The sequence below is a fragment of the Cherax quadricarinatus genome, chromosome 7 (assembly GCF_038502225.1).
Source record: "Cherax quadricarinatus isolate ZL_2023a chromosome 7, ASM3850222v1, whole genome shotgun sequence".
Taxonomy (NCBI): Eukaryota; Metazoa; Arthropoda; class Malacostraca; order Decapoda; family Parastacidae; genus Cherax; species Cherax quadricarinatus.
The window spans coordinates 3,807,294-3,834,957 of NC_091298.1; the positions used below are offsets into that span (position 1 = coordinate 3,807,294).

At 46.5% G+C, this 27,664-nt stretch overlaps 1 protein-coding gene across 9 annotated transcripts in view; it reads right to left on the minus strand.

The window, feature by feature from the left end:
- wnd (Mitogen-activated protein kinase kinase kinase 13 wallenda) overlaps positions 1-27,664 on the minus strand; it is a 216,016-nt gene that overhangs the window by 86,317 nt on the left and 102,035 nt on the right. For 4 of the 9 annotated variants that reach the window (XM_070082208.1, XM_070082209.1, XM_070082205.1 and 1 more), the window contains 2 exons: positions 13,147-13,266; positions 3,269-3,316 (listed from right to left, as the gene is read on the minus strand). In XM_070082208.1, coding sequence (XP_069938309.1) covers positions 3,269-3,316; positions 13,147-13,266 — 168 coding nt within the window. The remainder of the gene's footprint in view (positions 1-3,268; positions 3,317-13,146; positions 13,267-27,664) is intronic. The other 5 variants (XM_070082211.1, XM_070082212.1, XM_070082207.1 and 2 more) reach the window with 2 other exon arrangements.

Genomic DNA, 27,664 nt, shown 5'->3' on the forward strand with positions numbered 1-27,664 from the left:
GAGAGTGCTGCTGGCTGGTTGAGAGTGTTGCTGGGTGGTTGAGAGTGCTGCTGGCTGGTTGAGAGTGCTGCTGGCTGGTTGAGAGTGCTGCTGGCTGGTTGAGAGTGTTGCTGGGTGGTTGAGAGTGCTGCTGGCTGGTTGAGAGTGCTGCTGGCTGGTTGAGAGTGCTGCTAGCTGGTTGAGAGTGCTGCTGGCTGGTTGAGAGTGTTGCTAGATAGTTGAAAGTGTTGTTGGATGGTTGAGAGTGTTGCTGGATGATTGAGAGTGTTGTTGGATGGTTGAGAGTGCTGCTGGGTGATAGTGGATGATAGTAATTGAATGATATAGTGTGGATAATGTGGCGCTTCCATACTTGTTGTGATGGTCAGGTTGGTGAAGGGCCATTATGGCACTGTGGAGGTGTCACAGCGAGGTTAATAACCCCTACTGCTTCACCCTCTCCACCCACATCACTAATCCTCCACCACCACCTCCACCACCCCACCATCACCACACAACCTCACCATCAACACTACACAACCTCACCATCAATACATCTCCAACAGTACTTTTCCCAGATCCCACAAAATTCGACATACACAGAACGCGCAATGAAAATGACCGACTAGGAAATGAATAACAATTTTCCATTCTGAAATGAACTTCCACCATCAATCAGTCGTCTATCTCAAGGCTAGTTGATGGATCTACTACATGTTCTCATCTACCTCCCCATTATTACACTGAGAAGAGCGCACAGTGTGTCAGGGACGTATACCTTTGATATACCTTTGATGAGTTGCGAGAGTTTTTCTACTCCCGGAGCCCGGCCATGGGCCAGGCTCGTCTGGTGTTTGCCTGGTCAACCAGGCTGTTGCTGTTGTTGGCCCGCAGACCCACATATCCATCACAACTGATTAATCTGGCACCAGGGACCTAACAGAAAGCTTTGTTTTCCTGAATTGCTGTTAGGAACCTGACAGGTTGATGTTCTTACCAGGACGCCAGTGTTCCCACAGTTGCTGTTAGGAACCTGACAGGTTGATGTTCTTACCAGGACGCCAGTGTTCCCACAGTTGCTGTTAGGAACATGACAGGTTGATGTTCTTACCAGGATGCCAGTGTTCCCACAGTTGCTGTTAGGAACCTGACAGGTTGATGTTCTTACCAGGACGCCAGTGTTCCCACAGTTGCTGTTAGGAACCTGACAGGTTGATGTCCTTACCAGGACGCCAGTGTTCCCACAGTTGCTGTTAGGAACCTGACAGGTTGATGTCCTTACCAGGACGCCAGTGTTCCCACAGTTGCTGTTAGGAACCTGACAGGTTGATGTCCTTACCAGGACGCCAGTGTTCCCACAGTTGCTGTTAGGAACCTGACAGGTTGATGTCCTTACCAGGACGCCAGTGTTCTCACAGTTGCTGTTAGGAACCTGACAGGTTGATGTTCTTACCAGGACGCCAGTGTTCCCACAGTTGCTGTTAGGAACCTGACAGGTTGATGTCCTTACCAGGACGCCAGTGTTCCCACAGTTGCTGTTAGGAACCTGACAGGTTGATGTTCTTACCAGGATGCCAGTGTTCCCACAGTTGCTTGTTAGGAACCTGACAGGTTGATGTCCTTACCAGGACGCCAGTGTTCCCACAGTTGCTGTTAGGAACCTGACAGGTTGATGTCCTTACCAGGATGCCAGTGTTCCCACAGTTGCTGTTAGGAACCTGACAGGTTGATGTCCTTACCAGGACGCAAGTGTTCCCACAGTTGCTGTTAGGAACCTGACAGGTTGATGTCCTTACCAGGACGCCAGTGTTCCCACAGTTGCTGTTAGGAACCTGACAGGTTGATGTCCTTACCAGGATGCCAGTGTTCCCACAGTTGCTGTTAGGAACCTGACAGGTTGATGTCCTTACCAGGATGCCAGTGTTCCCACAGTTGCTGTTAGGAACCTGACAGGTTGATGTCCTTACCAGGATGCCAGTTTTCCCACAGTTGCTGTTAGGAACCTGACAGGTTGATGTCCTTACCAGGACGCCAGTGTTCCCACAGTTGCTGTTAGGAACCTGACAGGTTGATGTCCTTACCAGGACGCCAGTGTTCCCACAGTTGCTGTTAGGAACCTGACAGGTTGATGTCCTTACCAGGACGCCAGTGTTCCCACAGTTGCTGTTAGGAACCTGACAGGTTGATGTCCTTACCAGGACGCCAGTGTTCCCACAGTTGCTGTTAGGAACCTGACAGGTTGATGTCCTTACCAGGACGCCAGTGTTCCCACAGTTGCTGTTAGGAACCTGACAGGTTGATGTCCTTACCAGGATGCCAGTGTTCCCACAGTTGCTGTTAGGAACCTGACAGGTTGATGTCCTTACCAGGATGCCAGTGTTCCCACAGTTGCTGTTAGGAACCTGACAGGTTGATGTCCTTACCAGGACGCCAGTGTTCCCACAGTTGCTGTTAGGAACCTGACAGGTTGATGTCCTTACCAGGACGCCAGTGTTCCCACAGTTGCTGTTAGGAACCTGACAGGTTGATGTTCTTAGCAGGACGCCAGTGTTCCCACAGTTGCTGTTAGGAACCTGACAGGTTGATGTCCTTACCAGGACGCCAGTGTTCCCACAGTTGCTGTTAGGAACCTGACAGGTTGATGTTCTTACCAGGACGCCAGTGTTCCCACAGTTGTGGGTACAGAATAAACCCCATTCTACTCTTTTCGATATTATCATCTATTCTTATCTTAATAATAACATAAGAAAGAAGGAGCACTGCAGCAGGCCTACTAGCCCATGCTAGGCAAGTCCAAGTCATTTACAGGCCGAAGCTAGTTAGATTCAATTCGCACCCACCCACACCCTCTCTCTCTCTCTCTCTCTCTCTCTCTCTCTCTCTCTCTCTCTCTCTCTCTCTCTCTCTCTCTCTCTCTCTCTCTCTCTCTCTCTCTCTCTCTCTCTCTCTCTCTCACGTCACAGCTGTCATGATTGGGTTAAACGAAGAAAAAGAACACAAGAGTAAAATACGATTCAAAATGGTAATAGGAGGCCATCAGGCTTGATCCAAGGGTTGGTAAGGCAGCTCTGGTTCCCTGGATCTAGAACAAAATGGTAATAGGAGGCCATCAGGCTTGATCCAAGGGTTGGTAAGGCAGCTCTGGTTCCCTGGATCTAGAACAAAATGGTAATAGGAGGCCATCAGGCTTGATCCAAGGGTTGGTAAGGTAGCTCTGGTTCCCTGGATCTAGAACCCATGGTAAGGAACATGAACAGAAGGGAGGAATGGAAAAAAAATATTAACTCACCTTTTCCGGAAATCCATTTCTTCACGGTCCGTGCTGCATGAAATGATACTGCTCGAATTATGATGGTGGCTTAGTAACCCAGGGGGATGAGTATGTGGCTTAGTAACCCAGGGGGGTGATTATGTGGCTTAGTAACCCAGGGGGATGAGTATGTGGCTTAGTAACCCAGGGGGATGATTATGTGGCTTAGTAACCCAGGGGGATGAGTATGTGGCTTAGTAACCCAGGGGGATGAGTATGTGGCTTAGTATCCCAGGGGGGTGATGAGTAGGTGGCTTACCAACCCAGGGGTATGAGTATGTGGCTTAGTAACCCAGGGGGATGATTATGTGGCTTAGTAACCCAGAGGGGGATGGTATATGTGGCTTAGTAACCCATGGGGGATGATTATGTGGCTTAGTAACCCAGGGGGATGAGTATGTGGCTTAGTAACCCAGGGGGATGATTATGTGGCTTAGTAACCCAGGGGGATGAGTATGTGGCTTAGTAACCCAGGGGGATGATTATGTGGCTTAGTAACCCAGGGGGATGAGTATGTGGCTTAGTAACCCAGGGGGATGATTATGTGGCTTAGTAACCCAGGGGGATGAGTATGTGGCTTAGTAACCCAGGGGGATGATTATGTGGCTTAGTAACCCAGGGGGATGAGTATGTGGCTTAGTAACCCAGGGGGATGATTATGTGGCTTAGTAACCCAGGGGGATGAGTATGTGGCTTAGTAACCCAGGGGGCTTAGTGAGTATGTGGCTTAGTAACCCAGGGGGATGAGTATGTGGCTTAGTAACCCAGGGGGATGATAATGTGGCTTAGTAACCCAGGGGGATGAGTATGTGGCTTAGTAACCCAGGGGGATGAGTAGTGGCTTAGTAACCCAGGGGGATGAGTATGTGGCTTAGTAACCCAGGGGGATGAGTATGTGGCTTAGTAACCCAGGGGGATGAGTATGTGGCTTAGTAACCCAGGGGGATGAGTATGTGGCTTAGTAACCCAGGGGGATGAGTATGTGGCTTAGTAACCCAGAGGGATGAGTATGTGGCTTAGTAACCCAGGGGGATGAGTATGTGGCTTAGTAACCCAGGGGGATGAGTATGTGGCTTAGTAACCCAGGGGGATGAGTATGTGGCTTAGTAACCCAGGGGGATGAGTATGTGGCTTAGTAACCCAGGGGGATGAGTATGTGGCTTAGTAACCCAGGGGGATGATTATGTGGCTTAGTAACCCAGGGGGATGAGTATGTGGCTTAGTAACCCAGGGGGATGAGTATGTGGCTTAGTAACCCAGGGGGATGAGTATGTGGCTTAGTAACCCAGGGGGATGATTATGTGGCTTAGTAACCCAGGGGGATGATTATGTGGCTTAGTAACCCAGGGGGATGAGTATGTGGCTTAGTAACCCAGGGGGATGATTATGTGGCTTAGTAACCCAGGGGGATGAGTATGTGGCTTAGTAACCCAGGGGGATGAGTATGTGGCTTAGTAACCCAGGGGGATGAGTATGTGGCTTAGTAACCCAGGGGGATGAGTATGTGGCTTAGTAACCCAGGGGGATGAGTATGTGGCTTAGTAACCCAGGGGGATGAGTATGTGGCTTAGTAACCCAGGGGGATGATTATGTGGCTTAGTAACCCAGGGGGATGAGTATGTGGCTTAGTAACCCAGGGGGATGAGTATGTGGCTTAGTAACCCAGGGGGATGAGTATGTGGCTTAGTAACCCAGGGGGATGAGTATGTGGCTTAGTAACCCAGGGGGATGAGTATGTGGCTTAGTAACCCAGGGGGATGAGTATGTGGCTTAGTAACCCAGGGGGATGATTATGTGGCTTAGTAACCCAGGGGGATGAGTATGTGGCTTAGTAACCCAGGGGGATGATTATGTGGCTTAGTAACCCAGGGGGATGATTATGTGGCTTAGTAACCCAGGGGGATGATTATGTGGCTTAGTAACCCAGGGGGATGATTATGTGGCTTAGTAACCCAGGGGGATGATTATGTGGCTTAGTAACCCAGGGGGATGACTATGTGGCTTAGTAACCCAGGGGGATGATTATGTGGCTTAGTAACCCAGGCGGATAACCCAGGGGGATGAGTATGTGGCTTAGTAAACCAGGGGGATGATTATGTGGCTTAGTAACCCAGGGGGAGGATTATGTGGCTGAGTAACTTATTAACCCAGGGGGATGAGTATGTGGCTTAGTAACCCAGGGGGATGATTATGTGGCTTAGTAACCCAGGGGGATGATGTGGCTTAGTAACCCAGGGGGATGATTATGTGGCTTAGTAACCCAGGGGGATGAGTATGTGGCTTAGTAACCCAGGGGGATGATTATAGTATGTGGCTTAGTAACCCAGGGGGATGAGTATGTGGCTTAGTAACCCAGCGGGATGAGTATGTGGCTTATTAACCCAGGGGGATGAGTATGTGGCTTAGTAACCCAGGGGGATGAGTATGTGGCTTAGTAACCCAGGGGGATGATTATGTGGCTTAGTAACCCAGGGGGATGATTATGTGGCTTAGTAACCCAGAGAGATGAGTATGTGGCTTATTAACCCAGGGGGATGAGTATGTGGCTTAGTAACCCAGGGGGATGAGTATGTGGCTTAGTAACCCAGGGGGATGATTATGTGGCTTAGTAACCCAGGGGGATGATTATGTGGCTTAGTAACCCAGGGGGATGAGTATGTGGCTTAGTAACCCAGGGGGATGATTATGTGGCTTAGTAACCCAGGGGGATGAGTATGTGGCTTAGTAACCCAGGGGGATGAGTATGTGGCTTAGTAACCCAGGGGGATGAGTATGTGGCTTAGTAACCCAGGGGGATGAGTATGTGGCTTAGTAACCCAGGGGGATGAGTATGTGGCTTAGTAATCAAGGGGGATGATTATGTGGCTTAGTAACCCAGGGGGATGAGTATGTGGCTTAATAACCCAGGGGGATGATTATGTGGCTTAGTAACCCAGGGGGATGATTATGTGGCTTAGTAACCCAGGGAGATGAGTATGTGGCTTAGTAACCCAGGGAGATGATTATGTGGCTTAGTAACCCAGGGGGATGATTATGTGGCTTAGTAACCCAGGGGGATGACTATGTGACTTAGTAACCCAGGGGGATGAGTAAGTGGCTTAATAACCCAGGGGGATGATTATGTGGCTTAGTAACCCTGGGGATGATTATGTGGCTTAGTAACCCAAGGAGATGAGTATGTGGCTTAGTAACCCAGGGGGATGATTATGTGGCTTAGTAACCCAGGGGGATGAGTATGTGGCTTAGTAACCCAGGGGGGTGATTATGTGGCTTAGTAACCCAGGGGGATGAGTATGTGGCTTAGCAACCCAATGGGATGAGCATATGGCTTAGTAACCCAGGGGGATGAGTATGTGGCTTAGTAACCCAGTATGGGCTTAGTTGCTTATGTGGCTTAGTAACCCAGGGGGATGAGTATGTGGGGGATGAGTATGTGGCTTAGTAACCCAGGGGGGATGATGATTATGTGGCTTAGTAACCCAGGGGGATGATTATGTGGCTTAGTAACCCTTAGGGGGATGATTATGTGGCTTAGGGATGATTATGTGACTTAGTAACCCATGGGGATGATTATGTGGCTTAGTAACCCAGGGGGATGAGCATGTGGCTTAGTAACCCAGGGGGATGAGTATGTGGCTTGGTAACCCAGGGAGATGCTTATGTGGCTTAGTAACCCAGGGGGATGATTATGTGGCTTAGTAACCCAGGGGGATGATTATGTGGCTTAGTAACCCAGGGGAATTATTATGTGGCTTAGTAACCTAGGGAATGACTATGTGGCTTAGTAACCCAGGGGAATGATTATGTGGCCTAGTAACCCAGGGGAATGATTATGTGGCTTAGTAACCCAGGGGGATGAGTATGTGGCTTAGTAACCCAGGGGGATGAGTATGTGGCTTAGTAACCCAGGGGGATGATTATGTGGCCTAGTAACCCAGGGGAATGATTATGTGGCTTAGTAACCCAGGGGGATGAGTATGTGGCTTAGTAGCCCAGGGGGATGAGTGTGTGACTTAGTAACCCAGGGGGATGAGTATGTGGCTTAGTAACCCAAGGGGATGAGTATGTGGTTTAGTAACCCAGGGGGATGAGTATGTGGCTTAGTAACCCAGGGGGATGAGTATGTGGCTTAGTAGCCCAGGGGGATGAGTGTGTGACTTAGTAACCCAGGGGGATGAGTATGTGGCTTAGTAACCCAAGGGGATGAGTATGTGGTTTAGTAACCCAGGGGGATGAGTATGTGGCTTAGTAGCCCAGGGGGATGAGTGTGTGACTTAGTAACCCAGGGGGATGAGTATGTGGCTTAGTAACCCAAGGGGATGAGTATGTGGTTTAGTAACCCAGGGGGATGAGTATGTGGCTTAGTAACCCATGGAGATGCTTATGTGGCTTAGTAACCCAGGGGAATGATTATGTGGCTTAGTAACCCAGGGGAATGATTATGTGGCTTAGTAACCCAGGGAAATGATTATGTGGCTTAGTAACCCAGGGGAATGATTATGTGGCTTAGTAACCCAGGGGGATGATTATGTGGCTTAGTAACCCAGGGGGATGAGTATGTGGCTTAGTAACCCAGGGGGGTGATTATGTGGCTTAGTAACCCAGGGGGATGAGTATGTGGCTTAGCAACCCAATGGGATGAGCATGTGGCTTAGTAACCCAGGGGGATGAGTATGTGGCTTAGTAACCCAGGGAGATGCTTATGTGGCTTAGTAACCCAGGGGGATGATTATGTGGCTTAGTAACCCAGGGGGATGATTATGTGGCTTAGTAACCCAGGGGGATGATTATGTGGCTTAGTAACCCAGGGGGATGATTATGTGACTTAGTAACCCATGGGGATGATTATGTGGCTTAGTAACCCAGGGGGATGAGCATGTGGCTTAGTAACCCAGGGGGATGAGTATGTGGCTTGGTAACCCAGGGAGATGCTTATGTGGCTTAGTAACCCAGGGGGATGATTATGTGGCTTAGTAACCCAGGGGGATGATTATGTGGCTTAGTAACCCAGGGGAATGATTATGTGGCTTAGTAACCTAGGGAATGACTATGTGGCTTAGTAACCCAGGGGAATGATTATGTGGCCTAGTAACCCAGGGGAATGATTATGTGGCTTAGTAACCCAGGGGGATGAGTATGTGGCTTAGTAACCCAGGGGGATGAGTATGTGGCTTAGTAACCCAGGGGGATGATTATGTGGCCTAGTAACCCAGGGGAATGATTATGTGGCTTAGTAACCCAGGGGGATGAGTATGTGGCTTAGTAGCCCAGGGGGATGAGTGTGTGACTTAGTAACCCAGGGGGATGAGTATGTGGCTTAGTAACCCAAGGGGATGAGTATGTGGTTTAGTAACCCAGGGGGATGAGTATGTGGCTTAGTAACCCAGGGGGATGAGTATGTGGCTTAGTAGCCCAGGGGGATGAGTGTGTGACTTAGTAACCCAGGGGGATGAGTATGTGGCTTAGTAACCCAAGGGGATGAGTATGTGGTTTAGTAACCCAGGGGGATGAGTATGTGGCTTAGTAGCCCAGGGGGATGAGTGTGTGACTTAGTAACCCAGGGGGATGAGTATGTGGCTTAGTAACCCAAGGGGATGAGTATGTGGTTTAGTAACCCAGGGGGATGAGTATGTGGCTTAGTAACCCATGGAGATGCTTATGTGGCTTAGTAACCCAGGGGAATGATTATGTGGCTTAGTAACCCAGGGGAATGATTATGTGGCTTAGTAACCCAGGGAAATGATTATGTGGCTTAGTAACCCAGGGGAATGATTATGTGGCTTAGTAACCCAGGGGGATGATTATGTGGCTTAGTAACCCAGGAGAATGACTATGTGGCTTAATAACCCAGGGGAATCACTTATTTGTATCATATTATAGACATCTACAGGTTTATGTATACATATACACTCTAGAATACACATAAACACTAACATTAACAGATTTATAGCAACAGTTTTAAGGTTTTTATAGAATTTTCCAGCATTTTGAAAAATAGTCTTTGTCTGTCTTGTCCAGCACTGTATAATGTATAGTGTGGTCATCATGTTACCACTGGTTCACCTGTCATTACTGGTTCACCTGTCATTACTGGTTCACCTGTCATTACTGGTTCACCTGTCATTACTGGTTCCCCTGTCATTACTGGTTCACCTGTCATTACTGGTTCACCTGCCATTACTGGTTCACCTGTCATTACTGGCTCACCTGTCATTACTGGTTCACCTGTCATTTACTGGTTCATCTGTCATTACTGGTTCACCTGTCATTACTGGTTCACCTGTCATTACTGGTTCACCTGCCGATTACTGGTTCACCTGTCATTACTGGTTCACCTGTCATTACTGGTTCACCTGTCATTACTGGTTCACCTGTCATTACTGGTTCACCTGCCATTACTGGTTCACCTGTCATTACTGGTTCACCTGCCATTACTGGTTCACCTGTCATTACTGGTTCACCTGCCATTACTGGTTCACCTGTCATTACTGGTTCACCTGTCATTACTGGTTCACCTGTCATTACTGGTTCACCTGTCATTACTGGTTCACCTGTCATTACTGGTTCACCTGTCATTACTGGTTCACCTGTCATTACTGGTTCACCTGCCATTACTGGTTCACCTGTCATTACTGGTTCACCTGTCATTACTGGTTCACCTGTCATTACTGGTTCACCTGCCATTACTGGTTCACCTGTCATTACTGGTTCACCTGCCATTACTGGTTCACCTGTCATTGCTGGTTCACCTGCCATTACTGGTTCACCTGTCATTACTGGTTCACCTGTCATTACTAGGTTCACCTGTCATTACTGGTTCACCTGTCATTACTGGTTCACCTGTCATTACTGGTTCACCTGTCATTACTGGTTCACCTGTCATTACTGGTTCACCTGTCATTACTAGGTTCACCTGCCATTACTGGTTCACCTGTCATTACTGGTTCACCTGTCATTACTGGTTCACCTGTCATTACTGGTTCACCTGTCATTACTGGTTCACCTGTCATTACTGGTTCACCTGTCATTACTGGTTCACCTGTCATTACTGGTTCACCTGTCATTACTGGTTCACCTGTCATTACTGGTTCACCTGTCATTACTGGTTCACCTGCCATTACTGGTTCACCTGTCATTACTGGTTCACCTGTCATTACTGGTTCACCTGTCATTACTGGTTCACCTGTCATTACTGGTTCACCTGTCATTACTGGTTCACCTGTCATTACTGGTTCACCTGTCATTACTGGTTCACCTGTCATTACTGGTTCACCTGTCAAGTTACTGGTTCACCTGTCGTTACTGGTTCACCTGTCATTACTGGATTCACCTGTCATTACTGGTTCACCTGTCAGTTACTGGTTCACCTGTCATTACTGGTTCACCTGTCATTACTGGTTCACCTGTCAGTTACTGGTTCACCTGTCATTACTGGTTCACCTGTCATTACTGGTTTCACCTGTCATTACTGGTTCACCTGTCATTACTGGTTCACCTGCCATTACTGGTTCACCTGTCATTACTGGTTCACCTGTCATTACTGGTTCACCTGCCATTACTGGTTCACCTGTCATTACTGGTTCACCTGTCATTACTGGTTCACCTGTCATTACTGGTTCACCTGTCATTACTGGTTCACCTGTCATTACTGGTTCACCTGTCATTACTGGTTCACCTGTCATTACTGGTTCACCTGTCATTACTGGTTCACCTGTCATTACTGGTTCACCTGTCAGGTTACTGGTTCACCTGTCATTACTGGTTCACCTGCCATTACTGGTTCACCTGTCATTACTGGTTCACCTGTCATTACTGGTTCACCTGTCATTACTTGGATTCCCCTGTCATTACTGGTTCACCTGTCATTACTGGTTCACCTGTCATTACTGGTTCACCTGTCATTACTGGTTCACCTGTCATTACTGGTTCACCTGTCAATACTGGTTCACCTGTCATTACTGGTTCACCTGTCATTACTGGTTCACCTGTCATTACTGGTTCACCTGTCATTACTGGTTCACCTGTCATTACTGGTTCCACTGGTTCACCTGTCATTACTGGTTCACCTGTCATTACTGGTTCACCTGTCATTACTGGTTCACCTGTCATTACTGGTTCACCTGTCATTACTGGTTCACCTGTCATTACTGGTTCACCTGTCATTATTGGTTCACCTGTCATTACTGGTTCACCTGCCATTACTGGTTCACCTGTCATCCCTGGTCCTCCTGCCATCCCTGGTCCTCCTGTCATCCCTGGTCCTGCCATTCCTAGTTTTTCTGTCATCCCTGGTCCTCCTGCCATCCCTGGTCCTCCTGTCATCCCTGGTCCTGCCATTCCTAGTTTTTCTGTCATCCCTGGTCCTCCTGCCATCCCTGGTCCTCCTGTCATCCCTGGTTCTGTCATTCCTGGTTTTTCTGTCATCCCTGGTCCTCCTGTCATCCCTGGTCCTCCAGTCATCTCTGGTCCTCCTGCCATCCCTGGTCCTCCTACCATCCCTGGTCCTCCTGCCATCCCTGGTCCTCCTGCCATCCCTGGTCCTCCTGCCATCCCTGGTCCTCCTGCCATCCCTGGTCCTCCTGCCATCCCTGGTCCTCCTACCATCCCTGGTCCTCCTGCCATCCCTGGTCCTCCTGCCATCCCTGGTCCTCCTGCCATCCCTGGTCCTCCTACCATCCCTGGTCCTCCTGTCATCCCTCATACTTGGGGCCAATGTCTTGTCGCTCCTAGCAATCGCCAGACAAGACTGGTCTCAGACCGAGCTGTGCGTGTGTGTATTTGTGTATATATGTAGGGAGACCGGCTAGGGAAGGATAGCCCTCGAAACCTGTCACAGGTAATAAACGGGTGCGCTAATTGCTCTGTCCTGTACAATATGAGAACACAAGGAAGTGAGCCGCAGTGACGCTTCTGGCCAGTTTGTTCAGTGTCCGGAAACAAGTCACGGTAAACAAAACAGTCACAGAAAATAAGTCACAGTTTTGGCTAGAGAAAAAAGTCACATATTTAAATACCATACACAAATAAAGTTAGGTGAAGTTAGATTATGTCTGTATTGTTATTTTTTCTCCTTCGACTTTTTTTCTGCGACCTTTTTTTCTCCCAGGATCCGCTTGTTCCATACTTCCACAATTCTTGTCCCACTAAAACTTTCCCACAGTATTTCTGAAGCTCAATTTGTCTAACTTGAATGTTGTTTTTCCTAGTCTTGTCTCGGTTTGATAGTTTTCAGTACGTTGCTTACGTCACCTTCATAAGAACGTAGGAAAGAAAGAGAACTGCAGCAGACCTACTGGCCCATGCTAGGCAGATCTATCTCAGCATTTGTGCACCCGTGTCAATGGAATTTCAGAGATTAGGATGGCAAACTTTTCTGTATTTTTATTCTGGAAACGTTTCGCCCAAGAGTGGCTTCTTCAGTCCAAAACTCCTCCTCTTCCACAGTTCGGACTGCAGGGGTGCAGTGAACACAATAAGGGAACACTGTATCAACATTCGTGGTCCCAGAAAATATCAGAAACACTGCTGGGAGGATTAAGTATCTTCACCGGGTGCCAGATCAGCCAGGCTGTGATGGATATGTGGGTCAGCGGGCCTCCAACAAAAACAGCCTAGTTGACCAGGCAAACACCAGACGAGCCTGACCCATGGCCAGGCTCCGGGAGAAGAGGTAAAGGTAAGCCACTGGAAGACGAAACGTTCCCACAATAAAGATAGCGAAATGTTGCACTGACAATGTCAGTCTTGAATACGACGTCAACCTCCTATATTTTAAGGTCAGGTCACTAAGAGCTCGCCCGGGGGAATCAGACAAGGTCAGGTGAGGTCACCGCGAGAAAGGTCAAGGGAAGACTTACCTGGTTGAGAAGACATCCTCCTTGTCCTGTGTGTGTGGGGTCAGGAAGGAGGGGGCGGTGCGCCCCGTCTCCACCACCACGCCACCATCACCCTCACCACCCACCACCACACTCTGCATCCTGAGACACACACAAATCACTAGGTTAATTTTTTCCATTAAGCGCCAGCTCTTGGGCTCTACATAATAATAATAATAATAATAATAATAATAATAATAATAATAATAATAATAATAATAATAATAATAATAATAATAATAATAATAATAATATTATTATTATTATTATTATTATTATTATTATTATTATTATTATTATTATTATTATTAAAAATAACAATAGTAATAATAATAATAATAATAATAATAATAATAATAATAACAGCAGCAACAAGAATAACAATAATAATCACTGAATGACAACGTTATGGATGCACTTAAAAGGCCAAGTTACTACTAGTGATACTAAGGACATTTAAACTGATGCTGCTCATCAGTTTCCTCGGGGAAGAGTACATTTAGGTTTTCTTTTAAATAGAAAATCTCTGAAAAGAGTGGAAGGGAAGGGCATGTTGATGGCGGTGATGGGTTCTTGATCCAAGGTATTGGCGGTACCCTTTCCCCTTTCCTCGGATCAGGGGAGGTAAATCGTTACCTCCCCTCCTCCTTTCTCTGTTTTTTTTTTCTCTCTCTCTCTCTCTCTCTCTCTCTCTCTCTCTCTCTCTCTCTCTCTCTCTCTCTCTCTCTCTCCTTCATTTGAGGAATTTGTTTACGTCAGCTGGGATATTTGCCGTGTCCTCAGAGGATGTCATTCTCTTACAAGTTGTATTATTATCTGCAAATAACGATACTGGGCTGTTTTTTGTTGACCATTAAGGCACATGTATCTTTACTGTCGAAACGTTTCGCGTACACAGTAGGCTTCTTCAGTCAAATACAGAGGCAGCAGGTGTAGTACTGAAATGATAATGTAATCAGTCCATCGATATATCGTTCCAAACCACTGAGTTGAACTTTTCTCCAAACTGAGGGACTGACCACCTCAAATATTATTTGTTCTGTATTTGACTGAAGAAGCCTACTGTGTAGATAAAACGTTTTAACAATAAAGATACCCAGCTGTTACACATGTGTCTTAATCATCAACTTGTCGGTATTTTGCACTATTTTCAACATGATTTTTGTACCTGTCTAAACTTGTCTAACTCGACTCCATTACTGCGAGCCTTGACCTGGTCACGCAGTTTTATCAGCATGTTATTTATAATTACTTAATTTCTTTCATTTGTTTAATTTACACTCTTCAGTATTATCTCTCCTCATTCTACGCCTCTCCAGAGAGTGTATATTCAGTTCTCTCAGTGTATCCTAGGAGGAAAGCTTTCTGATACATGGGATCAACGCCTTCATCCTTCCCGGCATATCTTCCAGCGCATGTATGTCCATTCCGTAATACAGAGACCAGAACGGAGCATCATCATCTATATGAGGCCTTACCAGAGATACATCAAGTTGAAGTATACCCTGAAGACTTATGTTGTTGATGCTTCCTGATATAAAAGCCAGAAATAGTTCAAATCTGAACGTTTATTTCTGGTTGTGTGACAATGCGCTGCCGTCCCGCCCTTCTCTAATCTCCACAAATCAATCCACTTGGTGATGCAGGCAAGCAAGAGGGAGGCTAAAGTAGTTACACGCATTTAGTGCATCGTGTCAGGGGTGTAGTGTCTCCCGGAGGTGGCAGGGACTTCCTCCGATGCCTCTATACTAGGGAAGGAAAACTTAGAAGAATCTTAATCTCATGTGAGCGTGTGGGGGAGGAGGGGGGGAGGAAAAAATCAAAGTCAAAATACCATGGCTAGAATAACTTTGTAGTTATATGGTAGAGGTCAGTTCACATTTCGAGGAACCTGGGTTCAATCCTGGGCGACAGCGAGATTTGTTGTGCATGTTGAATAACACATGAACAATGGTTTGGTGATACCGATAAGATGTGGAAAAAGACACTTATTTACAAATCAGGACATTTATTAAAGGAAACTTTTCGCCACGAATGATTTCTTCAGCCTGAAGAAAGCAGTGGAAACGTTCCAGTCTAATAAATGTCCTGAACTATATATAAAAGTTTGTTTCTACAACTCAAAACACCTGAAAGTAAATATTTCCCAGGTGTTGGTCAACTGCTGTAAGTGATGTACTAGGGAAGAGGACCAGAAGTCCTCATTGGAAATAAACTCCAATGCTTGGCTCCCTTTGCTTATCCTGAGTTACTAATGACGTCTCCTTCACAACAACAAACGCACACATTGAGGAAGAGACCTGGACGATGTCTCGGCCGATCCTGGACTAGCGTGAGGAAAGGGGTTGAAAGTCAGGTCAAGACAGTGGAAAGTGAAGAGAGAGCCAAGAGCAGGTCAAGTCATGTATGTTCGAGATCACAGGAATTATTATTATTATAATCAAAAAGAAGCGCTAAGCCACAAGGACTATACAGCAAGATCACAGGAAGAGTCAAGCATAAACAGACACATCGCTCGTGGCTCACACTCACGCCTGCCACTCTACCTAAACTTGAATATTGAGTTTTTTTATTTCATCGATTTTGAACATTCGTGACTTGACCTGACCTTTGCCTCCTCCTCCTCCTCCTCCTCCTCCTCCGCCTCCTCCTCCTTCCCCCCTCTTCTCCTTACCTCTTCATCTTCCCTATATTTTCATTGCCTTTCCTGTCTTCTGCCAAGGAAGGTTCTTTCCTATGGAGGTTTTGTCCCGCAAGGATTCTGTCCTGCACTGCTCCTCTCTTCTTTTTTTTATGGACTGCCAATACCATTCTTTCTACTACTATTTCTTCACAAATACTACACTCTGCCATTATTTCCTTTACAGTTTTTTTACTACTGCTACAACTAATATTACTATTATTACTACTACTGCTATTAATAATAATAATAATAATAATAATAATAATAATAATAATAATAATAATAGAATAATACTGCTATCACTTCTACTACTACTACTCCCTCCTCCGCTCCACCAGTCCCTTCCCCACTCCTTTCGTACATATTCTAGGCTCCTTCCCTTCTCGCTTCACTGTGACTTGTTAATGGTCCAAGTCAGAAAGAAACATCGTAATAAATTTCACTCTACTATATGCAGGTTATCTGTGTATTTTTTACCAAAATAAAGTTTTTGTGCTCTAGGCTTTGTTTAAATATGCATTTTTTCCTTCTTTTTCCCTCTCTCAGTTTCTTATTTTTCTCCTCCACACTTTTCTTCCTCTCGGACTCGAATTCCACCTGGGATGGGACACTGAGATGCAGCTTCCGGCATTATTGTTTCCCAATGCTAAATTAGTGTCAGCAACAGTGTGTGTGTGTGTGTGTGTGTGTGTGTGTGTGTGTGTGTGTGTGTGTGTGTGTGTGTGTGTGTGTGTGTGTGTGTGTGTGTGTGTTTGTGTGTGTGTGTGTGTGTGTGTGTGTGCGTGTGTGTGTGTGTGTGTGTGTGTGCGTGTGTGTGTGTATGTGTGTGTGTGTTTGTGTGTTTGTATGTGTACTCACCTATTTGTGGTTGCAGGGATCGAGTCTTAGCTTCTGGCCCCGCCTCTTCACCGGTTGCTACTGGGCCCTCTCTCTCCCCGCTCCATGAGCTTTATCAAACCTCGTCTTAAAACTGTGTATGGTTCCTGCCTCCACTACGTCATTTTCTAGGCTATTCCACTGCCTTACAACTCTATGACTGAAGAAATACTTCCTACTATCTCTCTGACTCATTTGTGTCTTCAACTTCCAATTGTGGCCTCTTGTTTCTGTGTCCCCTCCCTGGAACATCCTGTCTTTGTCCACCTTGTCTATTCCACGCAGTATTTTATATGTCGTTATCATGTCTCCCCTGACCCTCCTGTCCTCCAGTGTCGTCAGGCCGATTTCCCTTAATCTTTCTTCATAGGACATTCCCCTTAGCTCTGGAACTAACCTTGTCGCAAACCTTTGTACTTTCTCTAGTTTCTTGACGTGCTTTATCAAGTGCGGGTTCCAAACAGGTGCTGCATACTCCAGTATGGGCCTGACATACACGGTGTACAGTGTCTTGAATGATTCCTTACTAAGGTATCGGAATGCTGTTCTCAGGTTTGCCAGGCGCCCATATGCTGCAGCAGTTATCTGATTGATGTGTGCTTCCGGAGACATGCTCGGTGTTATACTCACCCCAAGATGTGTGTACTCACCTATTTGTACTCACCTATTTGTGGTTGCAGGGGTCGAGTCATAGCTCCTGGCCCCGCCTCTTCACTGATTGCTACTAGGTCCTCTCTCTCCCTGCTACATGAGCTTTATCATACCTCGCCTTAAAACTATGTATGGTTCCCGCCTCCACTACTTCACTTTCTAGACTATTCCATGACTTGACTACTCTATGACTGAAGAAATACTTCCTAACATCCCTTCGATTCATCTGAGTCTTCAACTTCCAATTGTGACCTCTTGTGTCTGTGTCCCATCTCTGGAACATCCTGTCTTTGTCCACCTTGTCTATTCCGCGCAGTATTTTATATGTCGTTATCATGTCTCCCCTGACCCTCCTGGCCTCCAGTGTCGTCAGGCCGATTTCCCTCAACCTTTCTTCGTAGGACAATCCCCGTAGCTCTGGGACTAGTCTTGTTGCAAACCTTTGCACTTTCTCTAATTTCTTGACGTGCTTGACTAGGTGTGGATTCCAAACTGGTGCTGCATACTCCAGTATGGGCCTGACGTAAATGGTATACAGGGTCTTGAACGACTCCTTACTGAGGTATCGGAACGCTATCCGTAGGTTTGCCAGGCGCCCGTATGCTGCAGCAGTTATCTGATTTATGTGCGCCTCAGGAGATATGCTCGGTGTTATACTCACCCCCAGATCTTTTTCCTTGAGTGAGGTTTGCAGTCTTTGGCCGTCTAAACTATATTGTGTCTGCGGTCTTCTTTGCCCTTCCCCAATCTTCATGACTTTGCATTTGGCAGGGTTAAACTCAAGGAGCCAGTTGCTGGACCAGGCTTGCAGCCTGTCCAAGTCTCTTTGTAGTCCTGCCTGATCCTCATCCGATTTGATTCTTCTCATTAACTTCACATCATCTGCAAACAAGGACACTTCTGAGTCTATCCCTTCCGTTATGTCGTTCACATATACCAAGAACAGCACAGGTCCTAGGACTGACCCCTGTGGAACCCCGCTTGTCACAAGCGCCCACTCTGACTCTGACTGACTCTGACTCTGTGTGTGCGTGTGTGTGTGTGTGTGTGTTAGTTAGTGTGTGTGTGTGTGTGTGTGTGTGTGTGTGTGTGTGTGTGTGTGTGTGTGTGTGTGTGTGTGTGTGTGTGTGTGTGTGTGTGTGTGTAGATACCAGCCAGGGGAGACTATGTTCCTTCACACGTACATAACCTCTGGTCGCCCTCTGCACCTTCATCACCGCCCACTCATTTTACATCCTGTACCTCTCCTCCTTCTCCTCCCCCTCCTTATTCTCCTTCTCCTTGTCCTCCTCCTCCTCCTTCTCTTCCATCCTCTCCAGGCCCCCTGCTGGGTCAGTTTCCACGCCATATCGTCTGTTATTTCTTGCAGCGCTCTGGAGGTCCCGGCTGCAGCCTAACTCACACCCACACAACTGTTACATTATGTCCACCGCTGCCCATTACCCACCACTTGCAATCCGCCGCCCACCACCTGCCCCCATGCCCACCAACTGCCACCCACGCCTACCTGCTCCCCCACACCTACCACCTGCCATTCATCACCCACCAGTTGCAGTCTGCTGTATACTGCCCATCACCTGCTTCCCATCCACCACCTATCTGCCACCTGTACCTTCCTAGCTCTTACTAGACGTTTGTGTGTGTGTGTGTGTGTGTGTGTGTGTGTGTGTGTGTGTGTGTGTGTGTGTGTGTGTGTGTGTGTGTGTGTGTGTGTGTGTGTGTGTGTGTGTGTGTGTGTGTGTGTAGCCTAATAAACCGAACTGGTCAATTAAGCCAACCTGCCCTAAAAACTGAACTATTGTAGAATTTTCTTTTGCGTATTATTATATACATTTTTTCATTTATTATAGTGCAAAAATATATATATATTTTGACACGGAATCGAACCCAGAAACCTCACCTAACCTTACTTTATTTTTACTTATATTCTACTAAATATAACATAGATAAGTTTAAATTTACTTAATATTACTTAAATCAATGACAAATATTTTTGTTTCGTTATGTTCAGAGTGACTCTCGCAGAGTTATCGCGTAAACAAATTTTCACTCTGCTTATTCGGCAGAAAAGGCTCTTTTTTTTTAGCCAAACTCGCCTGCTTGGCTTATTCGGCAACACACACACACACACACACACACACACACACACACACACACACACACACACACACACACACACACACACACACACACAAACACACACAGAACCTGTTTGGAACCCGCACTTGATAAAGCACGTCAAGAAACTAGAGAAAGTACAAAGGTTTGCGACGAGGTTAGTTCCAGAGCTAAGGGGAATGTCCTATGAAGAAAGATTAAGGGAAATCGGCCTGACGACACTGGAGGACAGGAGGGTCAGGGGAGACATGATAACGACATATAAAATACTGCGTGGAATAGACAAGGTGGACAAAGACAGGATGTTCCAGGGAGGGGACACAGAAACAAGAGGCCACAATTGGAAGTTGAAGACACAGATGAGTCAGAGAGATAGTAGGAAGTATTTCTTCAGTCATAGAGTTGTAAGGCAGTGGAATAGCCTAGAAAATGACGTAGTGGAGGCAGGAACCATACACAGTTTTAAGACGAGGTTTGATAAAGCTCATGGAGCGGGGAGAGAGAGGGCCCAGTAGCAACCGGTGAAGAGGCGGGGCCAGGAGCTAAGACTCGACCCCTGCAACCACAAATAGGTGAGTACAAATAGGTGAGTACACACACACACACACACACACACACACGTGAAGCAGTATCTCTAAATAGTGCTCCCAGGATTTAGCGTTCTAGTGGCTGTCCTAAGATATTATTAGAGGTCATCGTACGTGAGTGAATCAGTGAACATACCTACAAGAGTGTAATAGCTTTCAAGAGTGCGAATAATGTGATAGGATCAAGAATTTTACAATTTAAATTTGAATGAAATTTGAGTGAGGGATTATTATTATTATAATCAAGGGGGAAGCGCTAAACCCGGAGGATTATACAGCGCCTGGGGGGGGGATGTGGAAGGCATTCAGGCTTAATTCGGGGAACTGGAGCACAGATCCAATTCCCTAAATCAAGAGCCCCTCACCAACATCAAGGAACCTTCCTTGAGGGGTTGAGTGAGGGAGGGTAGCAGTCAGCTGATCAGGCTACTGGCCGCAGTGTTGACACAAAAGATCCAAACAGTTAATTGGGTTAACGGAGTGATCTGAAATATTAACAAATACATATGTTGGTTGATTATAGCAGCAGTGTAGTGATAAGGTCATAAAAGAGTGATTAAGTAAATACTGAAAGTAAGAAAAATTAATCAATCCCCAGCTGTTGTTGTTGTGAATGTAGCTAACATCATCAGACTTGTTGTGACCATAATACTGTACTGAAGAAAAAAGAGGGAATATCAAGTCTTAAAAGAAAAAGAAAATAAAAACTTGAATGCATGATAAAGTTCCTGAAGGAGTTACAAAATTGAAGGAGTTGATAGCCGACCAGCAGGAACCTCCATTGTTGTGCAGACGACATCACTTGCCTATTTGTGGTTAATTTTGGTTAGTGTCTAAAGTCTCAAGTGTCTCGCCCTGCTGGTTGTATGCTATACCATCTCTCTATCCCTATTTCAGTACCAGGAGATAGATAGTGGTTAGTAAATTATCTAAATATCGCCAGGTAAACTCCCCCCCCCCGTTTTTCTGAGGGACAAGCTAGTAAACAAGTACGCACATACAAACACACGTGTGCACCCGTAATTATTGTTATAATAAACATTAGTATATATTAATAAGGAATTGAGTGAGAAAAAATAATCCTATAATCTTCAAAAAGTAAAGTAGCGTAGTGTGCGGAGATCTGGGCCGGGAGAGTACCGGTGAAACAACAACAATAACAAATAGTGTTAACGTAACCCCCCCCCCCTCTTTTTCAAAGAACGACAAGCTAGTAAACACACACACACAAGTGTACGCAATTAATATTATATAGTATATATTAGTGCATATTAATAAGGAATTGATTGTGAAATTTTTTTTTATAATCTTCAAAAGAGTAGCGTAGCCTAGTGTGAGCACGCACACCCACACCCACACCCACACACCCACACCCACACACACCCACACCCACACACACCCACACACCCACACACCCACACACACCCACACACCCACACACACCCACACACCCACACACCCACACACACCCACACACCCCCACACACACCCACCCACACACCCACCCACACACCCACCCACACACCCCCCCACACCCCCACAGACCCACACACACCCACACACACCCACACACACCCACACACCCACCCACACACCCACCCACACACCCCCCACACCCACCCACACCCACACACCCCCACACACCCACACACACCCACACACCCACCCACACCCACCCACACACCCACCCACACACCCCCACACACACCCACACACACCCACACACACCCACACACCCACACACACCCACACACACCCACACACACCCACCCACACCCCCCCCCACACCCCCCCCCCCACAACCCCCCACACCCCCCCCCACCCCTCCCCACACACACACGAAACACACACACAACACACACAACACACACACACACATATTGCCAGACTCACACATACACTCCCCCCCTCCCCCACCGACATCTCACTCCTTCACCTGATCCCTCCCCTCCCTCTTTCACCCTCCCCCTCCCCACCCACTTACCCACTTGCTTCACTCTCCTTCCCACTCCCCCTCCCCACTACTCTCCCATATAGCCACAGTTCCTCCTCTACCTCCCCCCCCCCACACTCTGACATATACAATACTAACCTAACATACAGAATTACATAGGTTTCCCACTCTGAGGCAATCAGGATAAAACAAAAATGGGTTGCCAGAGAGCAACAAGAAAACCCAAGGGACAGGAGGAGGAAACTGCAAAGGAAGATTGGGCAGCAGAGCTCACAAAAAGGGAACAAGAATGGGAAAAGAAACTAGAAGAACTTAGCATGAGAATGGAAGAGAGGATAGACATGGAAAGCAGGAAGTGGGAGGTGAAAGTCAAAGCAGCAGAGGCCAGGATACAGAGTTTAGAAGAGGAACTGGAAAATCTGAAACAGCCTAAAGAACTAAAGAACATTATGGGATTGACAACAGAGACCGCTACCTCAGCCACAAATAAGGGGACTGTAGGGAAAGGAGGAGCAAAACTGAATGTAGAAGCTCTATCAGTGGAGACTGTAGTAAATGAAAGAGCTAAGCTATATGTGGAGGCCCTAAAAGACCACAACAGAGCCCAGGGAAAGCCGAGAAGGGAAAATGACAGGCCACTGAGCCCATGTATAGTAGCTAGTGAAACTGAAGAAAGGAAAGCTGCAATGGAGGAAATCAAATTGAATGAGGGCATACACAGGGATATGCAGTGGGAGAATGAAAGGGTGAGGTCAGTCTTTGTGTATGGGCTACAGGAAGTTGAAGGGGAAACATATGAAGCAAGAAAACAAGGGGAAAAAAAGCAATTGAAAGCATCATGAAAGTAATCGGAGAAGACGACATGACCCAGCTGGAAAATTTTCGGAGAATAGGGGGGTTTGTAAAAAAAAGAAACCGGCCAGTGAAAGTGACCTTCAAGGCAGAATCGACTCGGAACAGGATACTACAGGAAAAAGCACGATTAAGGGACATGCCGGGATACAGGAAGGTGTATCTCGACCGCGACAGAACACAAGACGAAAGGCGGAAACTGAGAGAGATGGTACAAAGGCGAAAGGAGGAAAGAGAGGGGATGGAGAAGACAGACAGGAGATCCCAGACATAGGAAGAAGATCAAATACAACCTCCCTCACAGCTTCCTATAGAAGCCTCCCAACCAGGTCAACCCCAGTGCAGCCAAACACTCTAAACCACAACACCCATGCCATATCCAATGCCCCCACCCACTACATTACAAACTCCACCCCCACAGCAACCACCCATAGTTCCTTATCAGGTCTCCCACTTCCCCAACCCCAATACACCTCCCAGACCACAGTCTTAGAAAAGAAGTTGAAGGTATGGTATACAAATGCAGATGGAATAAATAAGTATGAGGAGTGGCACGAAAGAATCAAGGAGACATCCCCAGACATAATAGCACTCACAGAAACAAAACTCACCAGAATAATAACAGATTCAATCTTTCCACCCGGATATCAAATCTTCAGGAAAGACAGAGGGAGGAGAGGGGGAGGAGGAGTTGCACTGCTCATTAAAAGCCAGTGGGGTTTTGAGAAAATGGAAGGAATGGATGGCACGGGTGAAAGGGACTACTTAGTAGGAACAATCCAGTCTGAGGGACATAAGGTGATAATTGCAGTAATGTACAACCCACCACAGAACTGCAGGAGACCAAGAGAAGAATACGATGAGAGCAACAGAGCCATGGTCGACACACTAGCCGAGGTGGCCAGGAGAGCACACGTGGGGGGAGCAAAGTTACTAGTTATGGGTGATTTCAATCACAAGGAGATTGACTGGGAAAACCTGGAGCCCCATGGGGGTTCCGAAACATGGAGAGCCAAGATGATGGATGTAGTACTGGAAAACCTCATGCATCAACATGTTAGAGACACTACCAGAGAGAGAGGAGAAGATGAACCAGCAAGACTGGACCTTGTATTCACCTTGAGTAGTTCAGACATCGAGGATATCTTGTATGAAAGGCCCCTGGGAGCTAGTGATCATGTGGTTCTGTGCTTCGACTACATAGTTGAGCTCCAAGTGGAGAGAGTAGCAGGAATAGGATGGGAAAAACCAAACTACAAAAGGGGGAACTACTCAGGCATGAGGAACTTCCTTCAAAACATTCAGTGGGAGAGGGAACTGACAGGAAAACCAGTACAAGAAATGATGGACTATGTGGCAACAAAATGCAAGGAGGCAGAGGAGAGGTTTGTTCCCAAGGGAAACAGAAATAATGGGAAGAACAGAACGAGTCCTTGGTTCACCCAAAGGTGTAGGGAGGCAAAAACTAGGTGTACTAGAGAATGGAAAAGGTACAGAAGACAGAGAACTCAGGAAAATAAAGAGATTAGCCGAAGAGCCAGAAATGAATATGCACAGATAAGAAGGGAGGCTCAGCGACAATATGAAAATGACATAGCATCGAAAGTCAAGACTGACCCGAAGCTGTTGTACAGCCACATCAGGAGGAAAACAACAGTCAAGGACCAGGTAATCAGACTGAGGAAGGGTGATGGGGAATTCACAAGCAACGACCGAGAGGTATGTCAGGAGCTCAACACGAGATTTAAAGAAGTATTTACAGTGGAAACCAGTAGGACTCCAGGAAATCAGAACAGGGGGGTACACCAGCAAGTGCTGGATGAGGTACATATAACCAAGGAGGAAGTGAAGAAGCTGCTATGCGAACTTGACACCTCAAAGGCGGTGGGACCAGACAACATCTCTCCGTGGGTCCTTAAAGAGGGAGCAGAGATATTGTGTGTGCCATTAACAAAGATCTTCAACACATCATTTGAAACTGGGCAACTCCCTGAGGTATGGAAGATGGCAAATGTAGTCCCAATTTTTAAAAAGGGAGACAGACATGAGGCACTAAACTACAGACCTGTATCACTAACGTGTATAGTATGCAAGGTCATGGAGAAGATCATCAGGAGGAGAGTGGTGGAGCACCTGGAAAGTAACAAGTGTATAATTGACAACCAGCATGGTTTCAGGGAAGGAAAATCCTGTGTCACAAACCTACTAGAGTTTTATGACAAGGTGACAGAAGTAAGACAAGAGAGAGAGGGGTGGATCGACTGCATTTTTTTGGACTGCAAAAAGGCCTTCGACACAGTTCCTCACAAGAGGTTACTGAAAAAGCTAGAAGATCAGGCACACATAACAGGAAAGGCACTGCAATGGATCAGAGAATACCTGACAGGGAGGCAACAACGAGTCATGGTACGTGACGAGGTGTCAGATGGGCGCTTGTGACAAGCGGGGTTCCACAGGGGTCAGTCCTAGGACCTGTGCTGTTCTTGGTATATGTGAACGACATAACGGAAGGGATAGACTCAGAAGTGTCCTTGTTTGCAGATGATGTGAAGTTAATGAGAAGAATCAAATCGGATGAGGATCAGGCAGGACTACAAAGAGACCTGGACAGGCTGCAAGCCTGGTCCAGCAACTGGCTCCTTGAGTTTAACCCTGCCAAATGCAAAGTCATGAAGATTGGGGAAGGGCAAAGAAGACCGCAGACACAATATAGTTTAGATGGCCAAAGACTGCAAACCTCACTCAAGGAAAAAGATCTGGGGGTGAGTATAACACCGAGCATATCTCCTGAGGCGCACATAAATCAGATAACTGCTGCAGCATACGGGCGCCTGGCAAACCTACGGATAGCGTTCCGATACCTCAGTAAGGAGTCGTTCAAGACCCTGTATACCATTTACGTCAGGCCCATACTGGAGTATGCAGCACCAGTTTGGAATCCACACCTAGTCAAGCACGTCAAGAAATTAGAGAAAGTGCAAAGGTTTGCAACAAGACTAGTCCCAGAGCTACGGGGATTGTCCTACGAAGAAAGGTTGAGGGAAATCGGCCTGACGACACTGGAGGCCAGGAGGGTCAGGGGAGACATGATAACGACATATAAAATACTGCGCGGAATAGACAAGGTGGACAAAGACAGGATGTTCCAGAGATGGGACACAGACACAAGAGGTCACAATTGGAAGTTGAAGACTCAGATGAATCGAAGGGATGTTAGGAAGTATTTCTTCAGTCATAGAGTAGTCAAGTCATGGAATAGTCTAGAAAGTGAAGTAGTAGAGGCGGGAACCATACATAGTTTTAAGGCGAGGTATGATAAAGCTCATGTAGCAGGGAGAGAGAGGACCTAGTAGCAATCAGTGAAGAGGCGGGGCCAGGAGCTATGACTCGACCCCTGCAACCACAAATAGGTGAGTACTATATATATATATATATATATATATATATATATATATATATATATATATATATATATATATATATATATATATATATATATATATATATATATATATATATGTATGTAGTTGTCTTGGCCTCCTCCCTGCTGGTTTCTGCAGTGACCCTCGCAGGAGCTCACAGCCCCCTTCTCCCCCACCGTCTTGAACCGTGGCTGTTTTGCCTAGTACTGCTCTGGAACGGGTGCAGACGAGAAGGGATTCTTTTTTAATTTACCAAAATTGGACGCATAAGCAGTATGCTGCTACCCTATTCTATACGATAGTTATACTGTGGGAACAAAAGCTGATTATGTTCCCCCTGTCATATTCCCTCGCTCAGGATGGGGGGGGGGAGGCTCATACAAGGTGTTGGAATGTGTCTGAGCTGAGAGACTTCAGTAGGAACAATGAGGATATAGTCAAGTATTCCATTAAAGGTTCATCATCTACAGCAGCTTCAAAGGTTTCCTTCCCGCGGAGTTGCAGTTACTATCACTTGGGAATTACCATATCTCAGGATAGCCTAGTCCCATACACAAGATAAATGGATTTTTTACGAAGATATCTGCATCCTCCCAGACCGAGGCCAAGAAAAAATGCAGCATATATAGGAGGCAGAGAGGAAGAGTGAGAGAAACTTGGTTAACATAATATACACGGGCTAAACAACATAATATTAGCACTTTGTTCTATAACATTTTTTTTAATTTTCAATATGGAGTTGATCTTCCATTTGCAGCTAAAAGAGCACCAATTCATCGAGGAATTTATTCATACAGCATCTGAACAGCATCTAGGGAAATTCTGAGTCATTCCTCAAGCTAAACTTGATCTAATTCTTCCAAAAAAGACGGTGGAAGAAATCGGTTCCTGACTTGCTGTTCCAACTGACCCTCACAGATGCTCCATGATATTTAGATCCGGCGACTGTGGGATCCAGTCCAGGTGTTCGACTCCACTTTCAAGTTCTTATGAATTAAAAGGACACAAGTGCAACTAATGCGACATTTTATTGTGGCAACGTTTCGCTCTGCAGGAGCTTTGTCAAGTCGTTTCATCTTGATGCTAATTTCGAACAACTCTAGCGGTGCGAATTAGTGTATTATCGCCTTGGAAGATAGTGGAAAAGGGACCTGCCCAGTATAGGCTGTTGCACTGTTCCTCCTTTCTGGTGTTATGTTCTTATATTTAAGTTGATTATTCAGTCATTCGACAGTTCAATAGTTCAGTCAATAGGTGTTCATTGTATTTTACCTAACTCCTGCAACACCCACTCCTGTAACACTCGCTCCTGCAACACTCACTCCTGCAACACCCACTCCTACAACACCCACTCCTG